We start from the raw sequence: 20,988 nt of genomic DNA, 5'->3' as shown, positions 1-20,988 counted from the left end.
GGCTAAACTTCCTCAGTTCCTTCTCTCTCACAGAGTCATAACTGAGAACTCCAAAGTAGAGGGGAGGAGGGCTGGTTATGGAGCATCCATAGGGGCACACATCTCGAAGAACCATCATTACTGCACAAGGTGTATAACTTCTTCTTCGAGTAGTATCCCTATGGGCAGTGTTGCTGGACGAATTCCTGCACATGGCCACCCCTCACCCCCCCTTACCCATTCGGTGCTAACAGTCAACCCACGACCTGAGGGCGTTATGAGGGCGTTACCATGGAATCGGCTGCACCTTTGGCTCCCACGTCATATATGAGGAATGTAACTGACCATGGGAGATGAAACTCCCCAGCAACCAGGAAAACTGCAAGTGTCCCCCGGCCAATCCAGTGCTGGCACGAAGCCCATATCATATTCCTTGACCAATCAGTTAACCCTTCATGTCCCATTTAGTCCATAAAGAGGGGTCTTTCCCAAGCCCCCGCTGAGAGCCTCATCGAAACCAGCCTGATCATCTGGTCCCTGACTCTCCCGCTCACGTGTGTCCCCCCAGAGCGTGAAACGTGTTTTGCCGGCCGAATCGAATAATGCTGTGGATATTAGTCTGGTGAGGAGTTAACTATCAGTCTGTATTTTACAGCTACGTTGTCTGTTTAACTGCCCGTTTGTGTCTTGCAGTTAACTAACTGTGTGAAATCTCTGCGTGTCTGTGTAAAAGCATTCTGTCTTGCAGTTAACTGTCTGTGTGAAATCTCTGTGTGTCTGTGTAAAAGCATTCTGTCTTGTAGTTAACTGCTTCTGCCTCTGTGCCTTATAGTTAAACGTCTGTGTGACCACCCTTCTGTGCCCTGTAATTAACTAATTGTCTGTGTAGCATAGTGGTAAGTGTCCCTGTCTGCTACGTGGGAGACCAGCGTTTGATTCCCGGGCAGGGAACCACTGTTTGTTTAATATTAGTTTAGGTCTTTATAGTTAGTTGCCTGTCTAATACTTTCTTATATCAGTTTATGTTTTATGCTTAATTGTTTTTATATCCTTTTATATTAGTCTATATTTTATAGTTAATTGTTTGTTTAGATGAGTATAACTAGTTAAAAATCCATATTACTTCTGTGTTTGTAATAAAACTGATTTATTCCCTAACTGACTCATTATTGACTCTGGGGGATCACTAACCTGTCGGAACAAGCAATACCCCTTCTGGATAGTACACCTTCTGGTGATAGTACTGAGTACCTCTCTATGGGTTGGTGAAACACCGTGATTGCTGCTAAGTGGACTGAGAGATAACTCTGATTTTTAAGGGTCAGGGCATATTCCAAAATATGTGGAAGAGTTGCTGACATTGGAGAGACTTTTTGGGATTTGCACCAAATTTTAAACGTGGACCATTTCTGCAGGTAAGTGCGTCATGTGGAGAACTTTCTACTGTGTAATAGAACCTCTTGTACTTCCTTCAAGCATGAGCTTTCTAGGTGCTGGAACCATGCAGGAGCCATGCTTTGAGGTGGAGAATCTGTAAGTTGAGATGTAGGATACGCCCTTTGTCCTGTGAGTGGAGGTGCATAGTAGTTGGAAGGGAGATCGATGGGCACATTGCAAACTGCATCAGGTAAGGGTAACCAGGTGTGTCTTGGCCAAGTAGGAGCAATCAGGATTATGTACGCTCTGTCCCTCATTATCTTTAGCAGGACTTCCAGCAGTAGAGGAACTGGAGAGAAGGCATAAAGGGAGGTCCTTGTCCCAGGGGAGGAGGAGCGCATTGCCCAAAGAGTGCTGTCCCATCCCTGCTCTGGAGCAATTTCATGGACACTTCATGTTCTGTGAATGGTGAACAGATCTATGGATGGTGCTCCCCATCATGTGAACAAGCCATGAAGTACTGATGGGTGCATCTCCCACTCGTGGTCATGGAGGAATTTGCAACTGAGCTTATCCACTATCGATTTTTGTGTGCCTAGGAGGTAAGCTGTGGACAAGGTGACGTTGTGAGAGATGCAGTAATTCCAATAGCCTCATCACTTCTGTATATAGGAAGGGTGACCTGGCCCTTCCCTGGCAGTTGATATAATATATTCAGTCTATGGTGTCTGTTAGGATCTTCCCATGTGATCCTTCAGGAAGAAATGGGTGCAGGCATTTCTGACCGCTTTCAGTTTGAGGAAAATGATGTGTAGAGATATTCCCGCAAGTGACCATTTGCCTTGTTTTGCAAGGCCGTTTAGATACACGCTCCAGCCTATAAGTGATGCGTAGGTGGTAAGGAGCGACAACAGTGATGCCTGCAAGAAGTGGATCCCTTTCCACGCATTGGCTGGGTTCTTCCACCAGGCCAAGGAGTTTTTGATCCTGGTAAATAGTGACAGGGATTTGTCCAGACTGTTCCCTGTTCTGTAAACTGAACTGAACCCACAGTTGGAGGTATTGCATGTGAAGCCTGGCATGCGGTATCACCGCCATGTTTGCTGCCATGTGCCCCAGGAATTGGAGGCAGAGTCTGGCTGGTATTTGAGGGGTGCATTGAGCTGGGTCTATGAGTAAAACCTGGGGTAGGAACCTGTCTTGAGGTAGGAAAACTTTGGCCTGTGTGATGAAGTGGGAATGTTCTCAATGTGCATGCCTCAGTTCCTCCTATGTATTATTCAAATATTTAGGTGTTGGGTTAAGGGTATGTGATCTTTATAGTGACCATTAGAGGGCAGTATGGCTGCCTTTAGCTACCTGTGCACAGACAATGGCCAGACCTATCCCCTTGCAGGGTGATGGAGAGAAGGGGCATGGTCAGCTGACCTCCTTGCCCGGGAAAACGGACAAAGGCAAGGGGGAGGGAGGGCTGTCTGGCGAGAAGAGTGAGTCCCCTGTGGGGGAACCCAGAACGGGGGCTCTGGCACTCCCCAAGATGGGTGTTGTTATAACTTCTTAAGTCATCTTCTAACAAGTTCTTTTCTACACTCTGTTCCTGAGGCCTAACAAACACTTTTGTTTCTAACTTGGCTGTGAATCGCTTCTGACTGCAAGGGGGGTCCATGGCCCCTTTGGGGCGTGTAAGAACTCCCCAGACATCCCATCCAGGGGGACTCACTGAGGGAAGCTCCCAGAGAAACAGGGGTGCTGAACGCTCCGAGGCTAGATTCAGTGTGTATGGGGCCTTTAGGGGAGACCCACTCCACTAGATTCCTGTCTTGCTTCACCCAGAGTGGTTCCAGAGTACTGTTCTGTGGGACTCTATTACAGCTTGTAGCACGTCTAGGTCAGCCCCTATGAATTCCAGGCATTGTACTTGTGTGAGGGTCAACTTCTGGGTGTTGATCTGGAGGCCCAGTTGTTTGAACAAGTATATTGTGGTGTCGGTGGCTCAATGAGCCTCCTGGAGCGACCGGGCTCTGAGGAGACAATTGTCCAGGTAAGGGGAGATCATTATCCCTTGTGAGGGTAGACGAGCAGCTACCAATGAGAGAACTTTGGAAAATACTCTTTGGGCTGAAAAAAGTCTGAAGGGAAGGACTCTGTTTTGGTAGTGGTCATGTCCCAGAGCAAACAGAGATCCTCTGTGAGCCAGTAGTATGGAAATATGAAAGTAGGCATCCTGTAGATTGAGGGCTGAAAACCAGTCTCCCTGTTGCAGTGATGGAATGATCGTTGATAAGGTGACCATCTTGAACTTCTGAGCTTTGACAAAGTTGTTGAGAGCTCTGAGGTCCAAAATGGGTCTCCAACCTCCCTTTCTTTTTGGTATTAGGAGTAACGAGAGTAGAACGCCTTGCCTCGCAGATGTTGAGGTACTGGTTCTATATCTCTTAACTACAGGATTTGATCTCTCTCTTGATGTAGTAACTCTTGTGAGAAAGGTCCCTGAAGAGGGACAGGGAAGGGCGTTGTGGAAGAGTTAGGGAAGTGAAGTGAATGGAATATCTGGATCGGATGATCTCTAGGACCCAATGTTATGCACTCCCAGGCACTGCAGAACATTGCCAAACGGTGGCCAAATGGGTGCATGGTCACAAGTAGTAATGGGTAATGGTTTCGCAGTACCTCGATCTGCCCATCAAAAGTGCTTTGGGTTGGGACAAAGATTGAGAACCAGGAGGTTTACGTTTGGTGAATTTTCCCTTGGGGCTCATAGTGATGCTGTGATGGGAAATGAGACGAATAAGGCCTGTGCTGGGATTGGGTGTTAAAACATCTCTTTTGCCCTGGTGTGTAGATTCCCAGTGACCTGAGGGTGGCCGTGGAATCCTTCAAGGAGTGGAGAGAGACGTCGGTCTTCTCAGTGAAGAGCTTGGCACACTCGAATGGAAGGTCCTCCAATGTGGTTTGCACCTATCTTGGGAATGCTGATAGATGCAGCCATGATATGCATCTCATCACTACAGCCACGGAGATGGATCTGGTAGCCTTGTCAACAGCCGACTGCAACGATGTGTTTGCCACCAGTTGCCCCTCCTGGTTGATGGCCTGAAAGGAATCCTGAAAACTCTCCAGTGGTTTATTAATAAAGTCTTGTAATTTATTGTAATTTGTGTAAACGTATTTTTCAATGTGACCTTGGTAATTGGCAATATGAAATTATAAGGGGGTTAAGGAATACACCTTCCTACCAAAAAGATTGAGGTGCTTCCAGTCTCTGCCATACGGCATTGCCCTGGAATGATGTTGTCGTCCACAAGAGTTTAGAGCATCCACCACAATAGAATTGGGTGGGAGAAAAGGAACTCTGATTCCTTTGCGGGGACATAATATTTCTTGTCTGCCTGCTTGCACGTCAGGGCTATTGATGCCGGGGTTTGCCACACCATCTTAGCCAGGTCTAAGATAGCTTTGTTGATAGGGAGAGTGATTTTCGAGGTGGATGAAGAGTGGAGGATGTTGATGAGCTGATGGTGTGTGTCTCTGATGTCCTCCAATGATATGTGGAAGATGCCTGCTACTTGTTGCACCAACTCTTGAAACAGGTGGGAAGTCATCTGCCATGGAAGGTGGTGAAGGTATGACTGCTTCGTCTGGGGAAGAGGAGGATATGGCTCTGGGTGTTATCTCCTCCTCTGTATCCCCTTCTTGCGGCTTTGAGGCCCTTGATGCTGTGGCCGAGGGAGCATGCCTGAGGGGTTGTTGGGTGATGCTTGAAGCCCATGAAGCAGGCTGCTGGTGCCCCGCCCAGGGGTCCCAGTATAACCATTGTGGTGGCATGGGGCTTGGTGGAGGTGCCCAGGGGTAGTCGTACCAAGACGGTGGTGGTGCCATCTGCTGGTACATTCCCAGATCCAGTTAGTAGTTGATCCCATATGGAGTTTGGGAGGAATATTATAAAATCCCCTCTGGCTTGCTATTCAACTCCTCACTTGATAGAGGAGGGGCATGGCATGATTTCAGGGAGATACCCCGTGCCCAATAATGGCTCGGTGCTGTGATCTCGGTACTGAGGGGCAGAGAATCGGGTGCCTCTGTCATGCCTAGATCACCAGCTTGATGGAATTCTGCCAGTACCGAGCGTCCCGGTGTCAGTGCCGGTGGAGACAGAGACCTCGTCTGTACTGGTCTCTCCGGTGCTGGGTGTGCCATTATTGCTGACAATGCTGATATCGACTTGCGTACCGGGAGAGTTTAAGCATGTTTGCCCTTGTCTCTCAGTACTAAAGATTGGGTGCCCATGCCGAAAAGGTCCTAAGGCCTATCAACCGTACCGGATACTGACCATCACCAAGCATGGGTGCTGGATTATGATCTCAGTGCCGTGCACACCAAGTGAGATGGCGATTGCTTTTGGCTATCCCTGGGCTCACTGAGGGGGCTGTCCACTCTCTTTTGTTGAGTCCCCAGCCCATTTCTTTGATCTACTATCCTTCAAAGTCAAAGGTTGAGAAGAAGACTCATGCTCACCAGAGGGCTGTAGTCAAAGAGCTGCCTCCATAAAGATGATTTTTGGCAAAGCTCTCTGTCCTTGCAAGATCTTGGCCGTAGTTGTTGGCAGAGAAAACACTTCTGCTACAGGTGGCCCTTACTGAGGCAGCGGATGCACTGAGAGAATGCTTGTCTGTGACCAGGATTGCCTCAATACAAGTGAGGCACTTCTTGAAACCCAGAGAGCTGAGCATACCCTTGTTCAGGTGAGTCCCCCACCACCAGGGGTTGACAAAAGAACAGAGTCTTTTCTTCCTCTTCTCTCTTTTTTTTTTTTTTTTTTTTTTTTTTTTTTTTTTTTTAAAAGGCATGGCCAAATAAACAGGGAGAAGAGGAAAAGAAACACAAGAGGCTTCAAAGGAAGCAAAGTGCAAATCTAAGAGAGTTAATTTGCAAACGGACAGCTAAGGCTCCGTCTCTAGTCAGGGGTGGTTGAAAAGGAACTGAGATGGTTAGCCCGAGAGTGCTGGCTAGCCTCGTGGCACAGCACAAGGAGAGACAGCGCATGTGCGGGCCCAACGGACACTGCTACTGAAGTTCTCTGATCAGCAATGCATGGACGCAGACACACCTACAGTGGAGCACCCATAGGGACACTACTCAAGAAAGAAGCAGATTTTTTAAATTGTGCCCTAGAGTTGAGGGTAACAACATACTTCAGGTCCCTGATAGGTAAAACCAAGTGCTTTTGTTTAGTGTACTAACTGGCCATTGTGCTTTAAACAAAAATCTTTTCCAAATAAATAAATAAATAAGCACAAAAATAGACTGTGCACACTGTATGGTAGAAAAAACAACTGATCATCTTTTATGGATACATAAGGGCTTTGATAAAGAAAGGGAAAAACTTTTTGAGAAATTTAAACGGCGTAAGGTAACAAAAATTACACTATGTTATTTAGTAAAAATATCAGGAAAATGGGGTAATATTAAAAAGGTGTTGTTACATTACCTGAAAAAGACAATGCAGAACAAGAGCATACAAACCACTAAGTGCTTAGGAATTATAGCTGATGTAAGGTATAGATTATCCAGTCAAGTCTGCTCTGCCACAAAGAAAAAGAGAAAAAAGAAAGTGACTGCAGATGCTACCTGCAGCCCCTCTCTGGAATTAGAGAGAGTAAAGAAACCCAGGAGAAAGGCGATAGGGAGGATGGGGAAGGCAGACTGAAGAAAGCCACAGGGATGGAATTAATTCTGTGGTGGGCCCTTGAAAGGGGGCAAGGCACAGAAAGTTATTCCTAAGAGGTCAATGGGCAGAAGACAAAGGACTTAAGGGACCCAGGGAGAAGCCAGAGGCTTTAGATCAGAGGAGAGGCTGTGTTAGGCACAAGCTGCACAGAAGTAGCACATGGGGCTGAAAGGTGAGAAATGGCCCAGAGAAACAGCAGTGCATCCAAAGGAGCAGACCTAGCTGCTTAATATAGGGTCCCCGGGCTGGGCTGGCAGAAGGGCATACAAGCCTGATGTAAGGACTATTGAGCCCAGGATGGGGCTGAAGACTGAGTCTAAAGAAGAGGTTGAGGAATAGTTAGGCTAAGAAGAGTTAGAAGGATCTTTGTGTCAGGATGTGTCTGGACTTTTAGATGTATTTTTGTTACCCTGAAAGTGTGGGGGGAGGGGGAAAAGGGGGGCTTAAATCATGACCTGGCTGAAGAGCTGAGTCCCAGGAAGAGTCAGACCACTGGAGGACCAAAGTGGCTGTTTGTAAGGGGGAGATGGGGAGAGAGCTGCTGCACTACACCTGGTCACAAGGAGGGGTTCTTGTGGTGAGAAGTGGCGTCCCCAGTCCCCCGCCTTCACAGTAGCTTAATACTCTTTTTGTTGTAAAAATCTATATTGTAATATACACAGCATGTGTGCAGCACAACTGAATAAACGTGGCTGTGGGAACCTTGACTTTTCCATTACCTGAATCTTTGTGAATGTAACTATACAAACCCAATGTTGCGTTAACACAATCTTTGCATTTATTGTACATGGTACTACAGAGATGCATTTTCCCCTCAAAATGTAAAGCTGAAATAAGTCATTTTAAAAAAGAACATTTATTCTTACGTTTTAGTCCGAAAAAGAATGGGGGGTGTTTAAAATATGCTGCTACACTGTATATATTACTATGACATTTATGTTCAAGCCTTCAGGTTCATTTCAAAGTATCTTTCAGACGCTTGTTCTGAGGATCACAAAGTTTTCAATAAGGACAGGTAATTTTATTTACATGCAGCTCAGGTTATGGAAGGATTCAGGGAACCTGCAATACCATTTTTTAAGTCTAAATAGAACAAACAGTACAAAAGACTCATCTACATCTACAAGTTAAAATATTTAATACCTTCAAGGATATAGTAGTTATTTGCCTGAAAAGCCATTCAAGAATATACTCTTCAAAAACCAAATCTGGGAAGACCTTCTGTCATTGTTATCTTCAGAAAAGAAACCAAGCTGCATTTTAGCAGTTTCATTTTAACTCAGCAGCCTGCAAGTCTGCAACTTCTTACCTACTAAGTCACCTTTGTAGTACACAAATGAGACTTCCCGAGTTGTGAGTTTCTTCCATTCTACTCTTGGAATAGTACCCTTTCCAGCTGCATATTTACAGCTAAGCATAGCCTCTAGGGAAAACAAAACAGATGATCAGTGTTTTAGTGTCATGCTTGGCATAATTACAAGTACTGATCATAGTATTCTTCCTGTTAGAGGGCTTCAACATTCTGTGACAGTCAAATCCTGCTCTGATAATTGGTTTTGTTGTATCTACTCCAAATATATACAAGTGTAAAGGAAAAGAGAATATAGAGAGATTTCCATTGACTTCAAAGGGCTTTGAATCAGACCATCAATGTTTTAAGATATATCCTCAAAAGGGGTAAAGTGGTAGAGTTCTACTGATTTCAACTGAGCTCTGGCCATTTATATTACCTAAATGTTCTGGTTGTTTAACTAACTTTAGTATAAAATTCATTTGGCCTAACTGCTCCGGATCTAAGCTCTGTAGCTGAAAAGTTAAATGCTCTTTTTCTATTAAAATATTAGCTAATACCTAAGTAGGTGACTTTTACACTTTCAGTTAATTTTGGATTTGTTTACTTGTTATTTTTAAAAACTACCAAATTATTTGAGAACAAAGAAAAAGAATTCAATTGTTGCATGAAGAATTAGAGCAGTATGGTTTTCTAACTCTGTCTTCCAATCCTGTGCATCTACTGATTTAACCAATGCATGTTTCACTGCCTATAAATCCAACCATTAGGAATATATCTTAAGACCTACTGGAAGCCTTTGTATCAAGACTGTTTATCTACTGAAAGGTTTTGTGCACTTGCCATTGTCACCTCCATTGTAACTGGACAGCTCCTTCCCATTCTTCAGCCAGTACCTATCTCTCAGTCACATGCCTCTGAACTACAAGCCCTGCCAATAGGCACCAATACACCTTTGCAAATGTTAACTTGTCCTCTCATGTTTGAAAGCACCCTGAGGCTAGACACATTTGCCAGTATTATAACGTTGGCTAGGGGTGTGATGTTTTTTGACATTTCTATACCAGAAAAAGCCTAGTGTAGATGCAATTATACTGTCAAAAAAGTTCTTTTTGCTGGTGTAGCTTCAAAGAGAACTGTATAAGTTATACAGGCAAAAGCATATTTTTGGTGGTAGAAAGTGTTTCTAATAGGTGAGTTTGCTGTTACAGCTATACTAGCATACGTTTTCTAGTATAGACTTGGCCTGAGGATGAAAAGAATTCTAGTATTATTATGACAAATCTTTGACTACCTCCAATCTCTCTAAAATTTATCATCTCCAGTGGAATGCCTCTATCTTTATATTCTTTTTCAAGGGGGTAGGGTGGTGGAACGGATAGCTTAGGAGGATTGTAATGCAATATAGAGCCTTTTACCACTAGGCTGAGTCCTTCATGTACAGGTCGCATTAATAGGGACCAAAAACTGTTATGCCTTTGCTGGGGTGTATTCAATTTCCTGACAAGAGTCCACATATCAAAAACACACGCAACAACCTTCTTTAATTTGCATTTTTGTTACCAGTCTCAGCCAGTGAGGCTGACGACTGAGTAAATGATGGAGACAGTTACTTTTTCACCCCCTAGAGTTTTGCCCCTCCAGACTGGAGCTGAGACTTCAGAGCTCCAATGCTACCAGCCTGGCACTTTTCATGAGCAATAAGATCACACACAAAATGAGACAAGATATTAAAGAAGCAACCCAACTTTAAAGAAAAATCCAGTGACAGGGGGATATCCTGTTCCAAAGAGAAATACACTATGATCAGTGCTGAATTTTTGATGAAAGAGGTGCTGGGGCTCAAGCAATTTTTTTACTTTCATAACTGATGTGGAAAACCCAGAGGTGCCAGGGCTATGAACTGCCATGCCTAGATGTGCTGGGGCTCAGCCCTGGCACAAATTACGCACCAACAATGCTTCACCAAATGCGTGCGTGCTCTGTACTTAGCTGAGGAAGTCAGAAGTTCCTGACTGCAGGTGGAGTGGGGTAGGCGGTGGCCTTCCTGTACTTTAAGATTTATTGAAGTTTCCTTTCCCTTTTATTTTTGTTTTGTTGCCTTTCTAACAATGAAAAACATGGGTCGATTCCAGCCTATGCTCTGGGTCTTTCACTGCTGGCCGTTGCGATTTCAGCTGAGCCTATGAGCTCCTAACTTTATCTGGGTCTAACTAAAGTGGAGGCAGCTGGGTTTCAGGGTTCCAAGCCTATCATTCACCTATACTCCGGAGATGAGACTTGCATTGTCTCGCTCCCTCTACTGCCCAGAGTCTTCCATTTCAGTGCTGGGAGAGGGAAAGAGAAGATGCAGAGGCCAATATCAAGGTCACTCTCTCTGAACCTTTGCCTGTGGGGACAGAGAGAACAGAGGAAGCCCAATGCTTCGCTCACACGATGCGAGCGCTTCCTCCTCCTCCTCCTCTCCCGCTAGGTTGGGAAGGGTTATAGAGAGGGAAGAAAATGTAGCGCAGATCTCCTCAGTCTTAGTTCCCTCTCTTCACTGCATCCATTAATGGTGGGGTGGAGGTGTGAGAGGGGGAGAGACACCAAGAAAAGAGGCACTGTTATATAGAGCATGAAGAGACACTAAATTGAGTGGGAGGCAATGAAGAGAAAGACTGGACGGGGGGAGAGAGGGACAGGCAGAACTGAAGAGACAGAATCAGAGGTGGAGAAATAGGTGAATTCTATTTAAGGTATTTTTAAGGAGGCGCTGAACTAAGAACACAGAACTTTAGGGAAGAGATAGGAGAGACAATTGTGGGAAGGTGAGAGAATCGGGACAAAAATGAATGGTCGAGGGGAAAAACAAGGTTTGGGTGAACACAAAGAAGGGTGAATGGAAAACCAATTACTTACTAGTATGCAACTTATTACATGAAGGAAAAGTCACTAAAATATGTTTTGGCTGTGCTTGATTGCTAATGAAAATCCATTCACCTATATTTAGAAATGGTAATTAAGTTTCTCTAGGTAATTTAAATTTACTTCAAATTTGGTAATACATGACTGATGTTGTAGAGTTAGACTTGGAACTTGATTTCTTCATATTCCTCATTCTCAGCCTAAAATATTTTGGCATGTACTGAGTGAAAAATCTATTGTTTTCTACCTTCAGGACTTTATTAATACAGTACAAATACAAAGCTGTACATTCATAGTTATCAAACACTGATGAGAGGCTTGGGAATTGAAGAGAAGGGAGCTGAATGCCTGCACACTTCTTGCCAGGCATCTAAATCTTGCAGGTGAAAGGATTTTAGAGAATTCAGTTAGCATTATAGATTCCTGCACAGTAGCACGGCGGACCCTTCCATAGTAGCTCCTTTCCACTGGATGCAGCTTGATAAAGCTGGCACACTTCTCAATTTCCATTTCATTCTGGTACTGATGCTGCTAAGAAAAATGCTGCTGAGTAGGAGCACAGCATAGAGGATGCCAAATGACAGCTCCTTGGTTCTCCACAGTAAGCAAAAGATAAAAGCACACAAACAAAATCAGGAGAGCAGAGAGGAAGGGGACAGAGACATAGGGATTAGAGGGAATGTGCTAAGAGATGGGACACATACACAACCTGAGGACAGAGCAGATGAAAAAGAGAGACACAGGACAGGAAAAGGAGAAAATTAAGCAAAAGGAGGAAATATAAGAGCAACTTTGGAGTAACTCACCAGCTGTGAACAGTGGTGAGGGAGTAGCGTGCCTATGCCCAGTGTGCATACATTCCTACCCCACTGAATTCATGTCATAGCGATACTGATCTGGTCCTGAGGGATGCAGTTCAAATCAGCTGCACGTAGTAGACTGCTGAGTGGGCTCTAGTGTTCCTGCTCTGCTGTTAGGTAAGAGTTGGGGCGTGATCAGAACAATGTTTATGCTAAGCATTAATAAACAAGTCCTTCCCCAGCATGCACACTACAGGAAAAAAGAATAGGGGGCTGAGTCATTCAATGAGACAAAAATCAGGCAAACTTCATAAAAAAGGTCCAGTAGCCAGGGTAGCGAACTGTTCCCATTCTCTCACCCTTTCTGAGCCCTGAAAGCTTATTTAATATTTTTCTGTATTCATTTTTTAAGAAGTGACATTATTACCCTGGAGATCAAAGTCCTTTTAATCTACAGAATGAGTCTGCACAGAGAGTGGAAACACAAGCTTTCCAATATGTTTCACCCTGCTTCAGAGGACCACCTCTGGCATTACGGCAGTTCCATCTGCACACCTATTTATTTGCCTAGACCCAAGTCACCCCATTCCAAACAAATACGAAACACAGCTACTAGGATCACCTTCTTAACTGGTCACTCTGAACACATCACCAGCCCCTATAGGTGGTGCCTTACTCCTCACTAAATTCAAGCTTCTTGTCACCACTTTCAAGTTCCTAGAATGCTGTTCCTCCCTATTTACCCATTCTTGTCTTTCCCTCCACTCTGCCAATGATGCTGGTCTTGTTGCCCTGTTTTTCTGATTCTCCCACTGCGGTCTTTATGCTTTCTTTTGTGTGACTCTCTACATATGGACAGCTTCTCAAGTGACTACACCAGGCCACTACCCTCTTATTCAAGTCCCTCCAGAAGATCCAATTCTGCCATGGATCCTACATGAAATTTGCAAACAAAGAATTGGTTGACAGAAGGGCAGCTAGGACAGTTTATGCAACAAAAATAAATAAATAAATAAACCCCGAACACATGTAATTAAGACCAATATAAACCCAAAACACATGGAATTACATACCCATACAAAGTGTCATCAACTAACCTCAGCCCACTGAGACTTTTTTTTTTTTTTATTAAAGAAAAGACCTAAGAAATTACAAAACAAAACAAAAAACCTATGTTAAAAAGAACATTATTTAGGTTGCAAAGTCAAGCAAAAGTTAGGAAGTGACAGAAATAAAGTTGCCTTAATTCAGCTGTCCTTATGCATATGAATTATGATAGTCATTAATTACATGATCAGATTTTTTCCACAAGACCCCCGACTTATTTAGTGCACAGAATGCAACTGCTCTGGAGATGAATCTGTTGTCGATAGGACCTCTGCCTCATTGATAGCATATGTTAAAAGGTTTGTAGTGAATAATGCGGGGGATTGCAGGAACAGAAGGAAAGGTCTCATGGGTAAAACAGCTGAATGCTGCCCTGGAGAACCGGTTTCTATCCCTGCCTCTGCCACAGTTTGTGTGATGTTGGGCTAATCACTTAAACCAAACTTTTCACAGATGGCTGTTCCTCATTTTCTCAGTGCTGGACTTGAGACCCTGGGGTCTCATTTGCAGAAGTGCTGTGCACTGACAATTGCAAGTCAATAGGAGTTGCACTTTGAACATATAAAGCTCTATATAATACCAAGTACTCTTAAAAAAATCAGATCCTATGTGTCTCGAATTAGGTCCCTAAAATTAGTGTATACTTTTGACCCTACTTTCTCTGTGCCTCAATTCCTAATCTGTAAAATGTGGATAATAATAAACCCTCACCTTATCAGGGTGTTGAGAGAATAAATTAGTTAGAGTTCGAAGTACTCAGACACTATAGCGATGAGCACCACTGAACAGACCATGAGGAAATTAATAATTATGTCTTCAGAGCAGGGTTTGAACAATGAATAGTCAATAAGGCCTAGGGCCACTTATTCAACAAGGAGCAAGCTGCTCATTAATTGAGCATTCTTCATCTTGTACTCAGAAGGTGGTAGTGGTTCTGGGAAAAATAGTATGTGATCATGTAATTAAAGACTATATCATAATGTATACACACAGTGGGGCCAAATTAAGATTGCACAGGCAACCTTAATTCTGGCATTTCCTAACTTACGAGCGCTTGACTTTGCAACCTTAATAATGTTCTTTAAAGAGTTTCTTGTGTGTGTGTGTCTGTATATGCATATATATATTTAAATGCAGTGATGCCCATGCACATACTGTACCCTGAAACTCCTTTGCTGTAACATTCTGATTGTCCGTTTTGACAGAGATTCCATATGCTTTATGATCTGCAAGGGGGGAAAACAAAAATAAACCAATTCAGATAACAGACATTTCTACCACGCACTTGCTTCAGCCAATTTAGAGGGCAGTGCGCCTAAGCTTATTTATAAAATTCCATATGCTAAATATGGTTCAGTGGTGAGAGGACATGACTGGGACTTAGGAGACCTGGGTTCCATGCCTGGCTTAGCTACCAGCCATCTGGTTGAGTCACTTTAACTCTCTGTGCTGTAGTTTCCCCATCTATAAAAATGGGAATAATGATACTGACCTCATTTGTAAATAGCTCAGAGAACTACTAATGAGAAGTGTGATATAAGAGCTGGGTATTATTATATATCTAGGGCAAGAATAAGATTTTAAACATGCATGTGTACATTTTCTTTCACAATCTGCTATTTTCAATAGAACAGAGGTGGAAAATTTGCCTTAATCTTCAAGTGTAATTCCCCAGCTGTAATCACAACTGCCTCTGTACTACATACTTCTCATGCTGGATTATACCTGTTAGTGTGTGAGTGTTAAAAGTTACCTGAATAAAGAATCTCAACATTGAGCATCTCCATTCTCTCATACATTTCCTTTTCTCTTGAGTTCTATAGGTTCTTGGACCTCTCCTATTCTCTCTGCAACTTCACTATGTCAGCCACTAAGGCCTGGTCTACACCTGAAAATTAGATCAACCTAGCTATGTTGCTCAAGGTTGTGAAAAATTTCATGTCCTGGACAACATAGCTAGGTTGACCTAACCCCTGATGTAGACACACCTAGGTCAAGGGAAGGATTCTTCCGTCAACCTAGCTATCACCTCTCAGAGAGGTGGATTAACTACATTGATGGAGAAAAGGACGTGTTGATGTAGGAGGTGTTTACACTACAGTACTGCAGCACCATAGCTGTGCCATCGTGGTGGCTGTAATGTATCCTAAGACACAGTAACCATCACTTTCATGACAATAACTATGCCGGTACCCACCACCATATGACATGAAATCTCAGTGTACAATTACTCCTAATTTAATCTCACAAAACCATCCCTGCCTATGTTGACATAACTCCTTACAAAAATGTGGAAGGTATCACCATCTTGTTCAATCCTGGAATGGTGTCATTCCGCAGGAAGGAGCATCTCAGCCTCCTCTTAACTGTAAACTGTATTGGCTATTACTGAAAACCCCTCTATTAGAGTTTATTTTTCTGCAGTTGTCTCATGATTTCCCTTTCAGCTGTGGTGCCCTCCAGCCTCCATCTCTCACTTGTTTTGAAGCTTCAGGACCTCAACTAACTCATTCCCTTGGAAACAGGAAGTGTGCTGAAGCACAACATTGCAAATTGGGGGATTAGGGTGGGAAGGTATTTAGGGAATTCTATATATGCAGCAGCCATCTAGCACCAGACTCAGATGGAAGCACAGTCAAGGAATTGGGGATGATGCTGTTGCTAATAGATCAGCAGTATGTGTGTGTGTGGATGGGGGTGGTGGTGATAGGTAAGACGGAAGAGGCGGTTGGACCCTTAGAAGTGCAGGATTTATGCCATTCACATGCCTTTGTCACATCAAGGATGGATGCCTAGTGTGCTCTACCAGGGTTTACACCTGGAGACCATCCAGAAGTTACAGCTAGTGCAGAATGTGCCCATCCATTCATTAAGAAGCATTTTCTATAAGGAGCACCTGTGCTCCATGATCTGCACTAACCAACAGTGGATTTCCAAATGAAGCTGCAAGTGTTTCCAACAGGTTATACTTTACCACAATTTCTTCATCTGTGCATCTTGGACCTATTCTATTTCAGATCCCTACTTCCCACCTCCCTTAATGGATTTCTCATTCCAGGATGCTCTTTAGTCCCATCTACACAAGGCAAACAACTTTACTGAATCACTATATTCAAAAATAGTTTAAATGTGGTTGTGACGTAAATGGGTTACAACATGGTTTGGGTTCATCATGCTCTTTAGAGTAAGGGCTGGCTGCTCAGAGTAAAAGTGTATGTGCGCGCACGTGTGTGTGTGCGCGCACGTGTGTGTGTACAGTGTCTTGCATAATGGGGCCCAGATTCCTGACTAGAGGCATTACTGCAGTGCATATAATTCATAATAGCCATCCTGGCCAGAACCACACAAAGCAACACACCTATTAAACCATAATCACTTTTAAACTTTATTTAAAGACTGTTATTCACTACAGTTGTTTGCATTATGCAACATGGGAGCTAAAATTAAAAAAAAAAAAAACCTAGGTGACCCAGAAGCCTAAATGCCTGTCATTTTTGACAATGAGACTTATGCACTTTAGAAAAAACTTTTCTCATGTTTTTCTATCCCATTGACTGGCCACAAAAACATTTATATCACCTTTCCTTGAAATATAAGCTTTGTTTATAGTATGACTCTGTGAACAAGTTTATAGCACTTAGACAGCAGATGATGGCCAAGGAAACCTCAGGTGTGATTCACCACTGTGCTAAATCAATCTGACACTATGTCTTGTGCTGACTCCACTAGAATTAGGTTATATTAAAACACAGTAGTAGTGAACACAGTTCCCTCCCACATAAACAGAGTTGGGATTATTATTTTCAAGGAAACATTAACCATCTTTAAACAACCATCACCACCATCTTACAATATTATTTCATTTCTCAGAAGCACATTATTTTTTTCTGGGTAACAGTTACTCCAGCTAGAGATATTGAGCCTTTCTTTGTTTTCTCCTTTAAACCTTTTTAAGTTTTCCTTCATGCTTATTCCATTTCCCTCCCTTATTTCCTTGCATATCTGTTGATCCCTGCTTCCCAATTAGATTTTTAATATAATTTGTAGTTTTACTTCTACCTGAATCATATCTTTTTTCCTCATTCAATTAATGCTAATATTTCTGGGATGGGGAAGAATTTAAAAAAAAAAAAGGTGGGGGGAGATAGGGGGGGAGAAATACCTCCAAACGTATCTGTGTTTTCCCAGCCTCAGCTATTTTTCTATTACTGTTATTATAATTTCTGTTCATAAATACTACATTTTCCCCCTTGAAATAATCTCCTGCTTCAAATTTCCAGAGCGGGAAACCAACAAACAACTGTGTTTTATTCAGACCCTTTTGTTCTAATTAATGGGTTTTTTTTTAAGTTGGTTAGGAAACATCTTTAGGAACCATGGATTTGTTCCAGATTATTGGGTAGAGCTGTTTATAAAACTTAACTAGAAAGAGGATTATTTCCAAAACAGTCATCAACTCAAATGTATGTGATTCACATTAAATGCATTTTCCTATAGACTTGAAAATAAGGATTTTTTTAAAAAGGGGGAATAAAATATTCTTCTATTTCTGCCCACTTTCCAGTTCTCATAAATAATGCAATATAATTATAAAAACCTGCTAAGAAATGTAACTAGAACCACAATAAAAGAACAATGAGAGTTCTGTAGCACTTTAAAGACTAACAAATTGAATTTAAAGAGTACATTTTATGACTTCACCTGTTAGAAAAGGGTACCTTCCTTGATTAACACTATGGACAGTGTCATGATATCAATTACTTTTTATAGAGTGAACTCTTATCAGGAAACTGCTTTTGGAGGAGAATTGCATATTCCCTCTAATACACTGAGGGAGTGAGACAATTAAAAAGGGCACGAAGGTGTGAGTGAGCAATATCTTATGATCAGCACATATGACACAATCTCTTTTTCCCCCCTGAAAGGTCTTTTGTACATATTCAACAAGAATTTAAGTAGAAGCATGATATCACAGAGATATGTCTTATTAACGGCAAGAAGCCCATTAAGGCTTTTGCTCAATCAGCCAAACAAAAAGACATCTCTAAAGCTACAATAACAATTCCCTAAATAGTCACTCGAGGAACAAGAAGTTATTTGTCAGCTATTCAAAATCCAAAATGTAGATAATTTTGGACCCTAAAAAGAAGAACAGTAATGAAAAGATGCTACATAGCAACATAACTGGCTCTTGTCAACTAATTTCTCCCACCATAAGTTATATATAAATTTGGAAAACCGTTTTCACATTGCAGCAACCTGAACATGATTTGCTTATAACCAATTTCACAAAGGGCACACATTTGCCATTAAAAAACTCTACTGCAACAGGAAATTTGCTCTAGGTGATTTGAACGCTAAAGAAAAACACATACGGCACTATCATACAACATTTCCTTTGATTTGACTGCAGGAAACTAGATGGGAATAGAATCAAAACATAGTTATGGGTACAAAAGAAAACAGTCATCTGACATTTGTTTTGCTAAGTTCCAGACCACATGTTGCTTATAACAAAGGTTATCAAACGTTTAAGTATATTGTAGGTTTAGGAATTCAGTTGTTCAAAAATAAAACTATGGGAATGAGAGTTGCCTGCAATAAATCCCCAAACGTGGGTGGGAAAATAGCATCCCCATTCCGCAAGGCATGTATGAAGTGAGTTAAAACTCCATGTGTGCCCTGGGTTAAATTGTGAGGGGCAGTGTTGTGTCCATCACACAGAACTGAGACTGTTTAACTCCTTGCCATCACAGATCAGGATAAACCCAAGCCTTGCCACATTTAAACCATACAAAAGACAGCTCTGTGCTCACATCTTTCCAATCATAGAGATAAGAGGAAAGCCACTATGTTCTAATGACACCAAAATTAAAACAAGGGAAGGCTATAAGGTGTCAGTCCCATTTTGGGCAGAATTTGCTGTGAATCTTACTTGAACTGTTCCCTAGAAACTATTGTGATGGATATATTAAAATTTAATCTGAAATAATGTAGTTGAGTGACCATAATATTATTAAGTTCAATATCTCAGTGGGATGGATCATAGTAAAAACATGGTAGGGTGACACCAAACATTAAGAAGAGGGATTTGAAAAAAAAGAGGAAACTAGTTAGAAATAAAGGGAAGACAAAAATTAAGTCACCATTTTTAAACTCAGTTAGGCTACATAAGCAGAACATACTCAAGTCACAGAAGGTTAACTACATTTTCCTAGCCACAAATAGGAATAAGGAAGCAATTTAACCATACTGGCACTTTTTTGCAAGATACAAGAGATCATTCAAGGCAAGAACATCCAGCCCATGCTTCATTTTGTGGTATGTGGTATTAGTTTTATATTTGCTAACCAAAAATGGTATGAGTTTCAGTTTTTTCTCTTTTAAATATTGAAACATTCAGGATTTGATGCTGAAAATAACTGCTGCAAGATTTAGAAATTTAAGGAATTAGAAGCTTTAAGATAGCCTGAAATTGAATTAGGAGTTGATCCTTTCAAGACTCAGACACTAGAATTGTTGGAACTGTATATTTATCAGCTAGGGAAGTTGGACATGTAAGCAAGTCCTGGTGGTGTTGGCCAAGCAAAGCGAGGTCTTATACTCAATTTAATGGCATTTGTCTATCTGTAATGGGGTAACTTTTGAAGGATCATATGGCATCAGTGAAAGTGACATGTAATATGTCCATTTTCCTGTCCCTATTCTTGGGACAGATGTAAGCAGTAGCAGCAGAGGCGGGTATTGTAGCTATTTAGGAGGGAGGATCCCTCAAACAAAAGGCTGGCAGAAGGTTTGGTTGGTGGAGAAATCAAACAGAGGGAGCATTGAAGATCACTCTGAAGCAGACTTGAGGAGGAGGGAAGGGAAGAACTGAATATCCTCCCTTCAAGGAGCCACAGAGATGCAGGGAGATCTTAAAATTTGCACAATACCTAGTTAAAAAGGAGTAGGGAAAGCATTCTGGAGAAATCTCAGTACCTCCCAATTCTGTCAGCGGGGAGAGAGCACAGTGGGCAAGGCTTCACACGAGGACACTGATTAATGCACCTTGCTGGTGGTGCTGCTTTCTTAAATCTTTTTATCCTTCCTAAATTGGCCTCTGGGCTAATAGGTGTCCAGTAATTTTTTCAAGCCCCGTGTTTAGTGGTTTTCAGAAAATCCTCATCCTAGGGGGAAAAGGTTATGCTGCTAAGAGGGAACCCCCTTCCCCCACGAAAAAAAAATAATCAACCCACAGATCACAAGAAATAATGAAGTCAAGAGTTGCGGTTGCCTAGATACATCATTCCTGTTTGGCCTCCTGTGATGCCATCTGCCCTACAAGACAGCTGCTATAATAGTGTTAAAATCCCAGTTCCTCAGCTGGGTAACTTATCATAGCCAAGGTACTGTTCTTCTCCTTGCCCCAGGCCCAGAGCCACACATAATGGGCTAATCCTCTATTCTTCCTGCTTGCTCAATCCCTCTAAGCAGACAAGAATCTGAAAGCGGAGACAGTATTTAGAAGCCATGGTGATTGCTGCTATATAAGTGAACAGATAGGGTAATTCCTCCTAGCCAAATGCTTCAATGGAGAAATCTCATCAGTTTCTGCCAGACAGAGTCCCATGTAGCAGTAATCTTCCTCCCAAGGAACCACAGCCAGCTCTTTTTGGTCAGAAGGAGAATCACTGCAACATGGAGTCTCTGGGTGGGTTTTTTAGACTAAAGAGCTAATAAATGAAGCTGAAAAACTGATTGTTTTTGAAAAGGGCTCAGGATATGTTTCCCAGTATGAAGAACAGCTAGAAAGCAGA

The 20,988-nt window shown here is 42.4% G+C and overlaps 1 protein-coding gene across 2 annotated transcripts in view; it reads right to left on the bottom strand.

Annotated features, from left to right (window-relative positions):
- The window catches only part of JAM2 (junctional adhesion molecule 2), a 66,883-nt gene that overhangs the window by 17,233 nt on the left and 28,662 nt on the right, over nt 1-20,988 (bottom strand). The window contains exons 2-3 of one of the 2 annotated variants that reach the window (XM_067538210.1): nt 14,350-14,415; nt 8,394-8,507 (exon numbers count right to left, since the gene is read on the bottom strand). In XM_067538210.1, coding sequence (XP_067394311.1) covers nt 8,394-8,507; nt 14,350-14,415 — 180 coding nt within the window. The remainder of the gene's footprint in view (nt 1-8,393; nt 8,508-14,349; nt 14,416-20,988) is intronic. The other variant, XM_067538211.1, reaches the window with a different exon arrangement.

Source organism: Emydura macquarii, unplaced genomic scaffold, assembly GCF_026122565.2.
Source record: "Emydura macquarii macquarii isolate MOO-44397 ecotype Brisbane River unplaced genomic scaffold, CSIRO-AGI_Emac_v2 contig_476, whole genome shotgun sequence".
Taxonomy (NCBI): domain Eukaryota; kingdom Metazoa; phylum Chordata; order Testudines; family Chelidae; genus Emydura; species Emydura macquarii.
The sequence above is the reverse complement of the archived record's forward strand: the minus strand, read 5'-3'. Positions and strand labels throughout refer to the sequence as shown.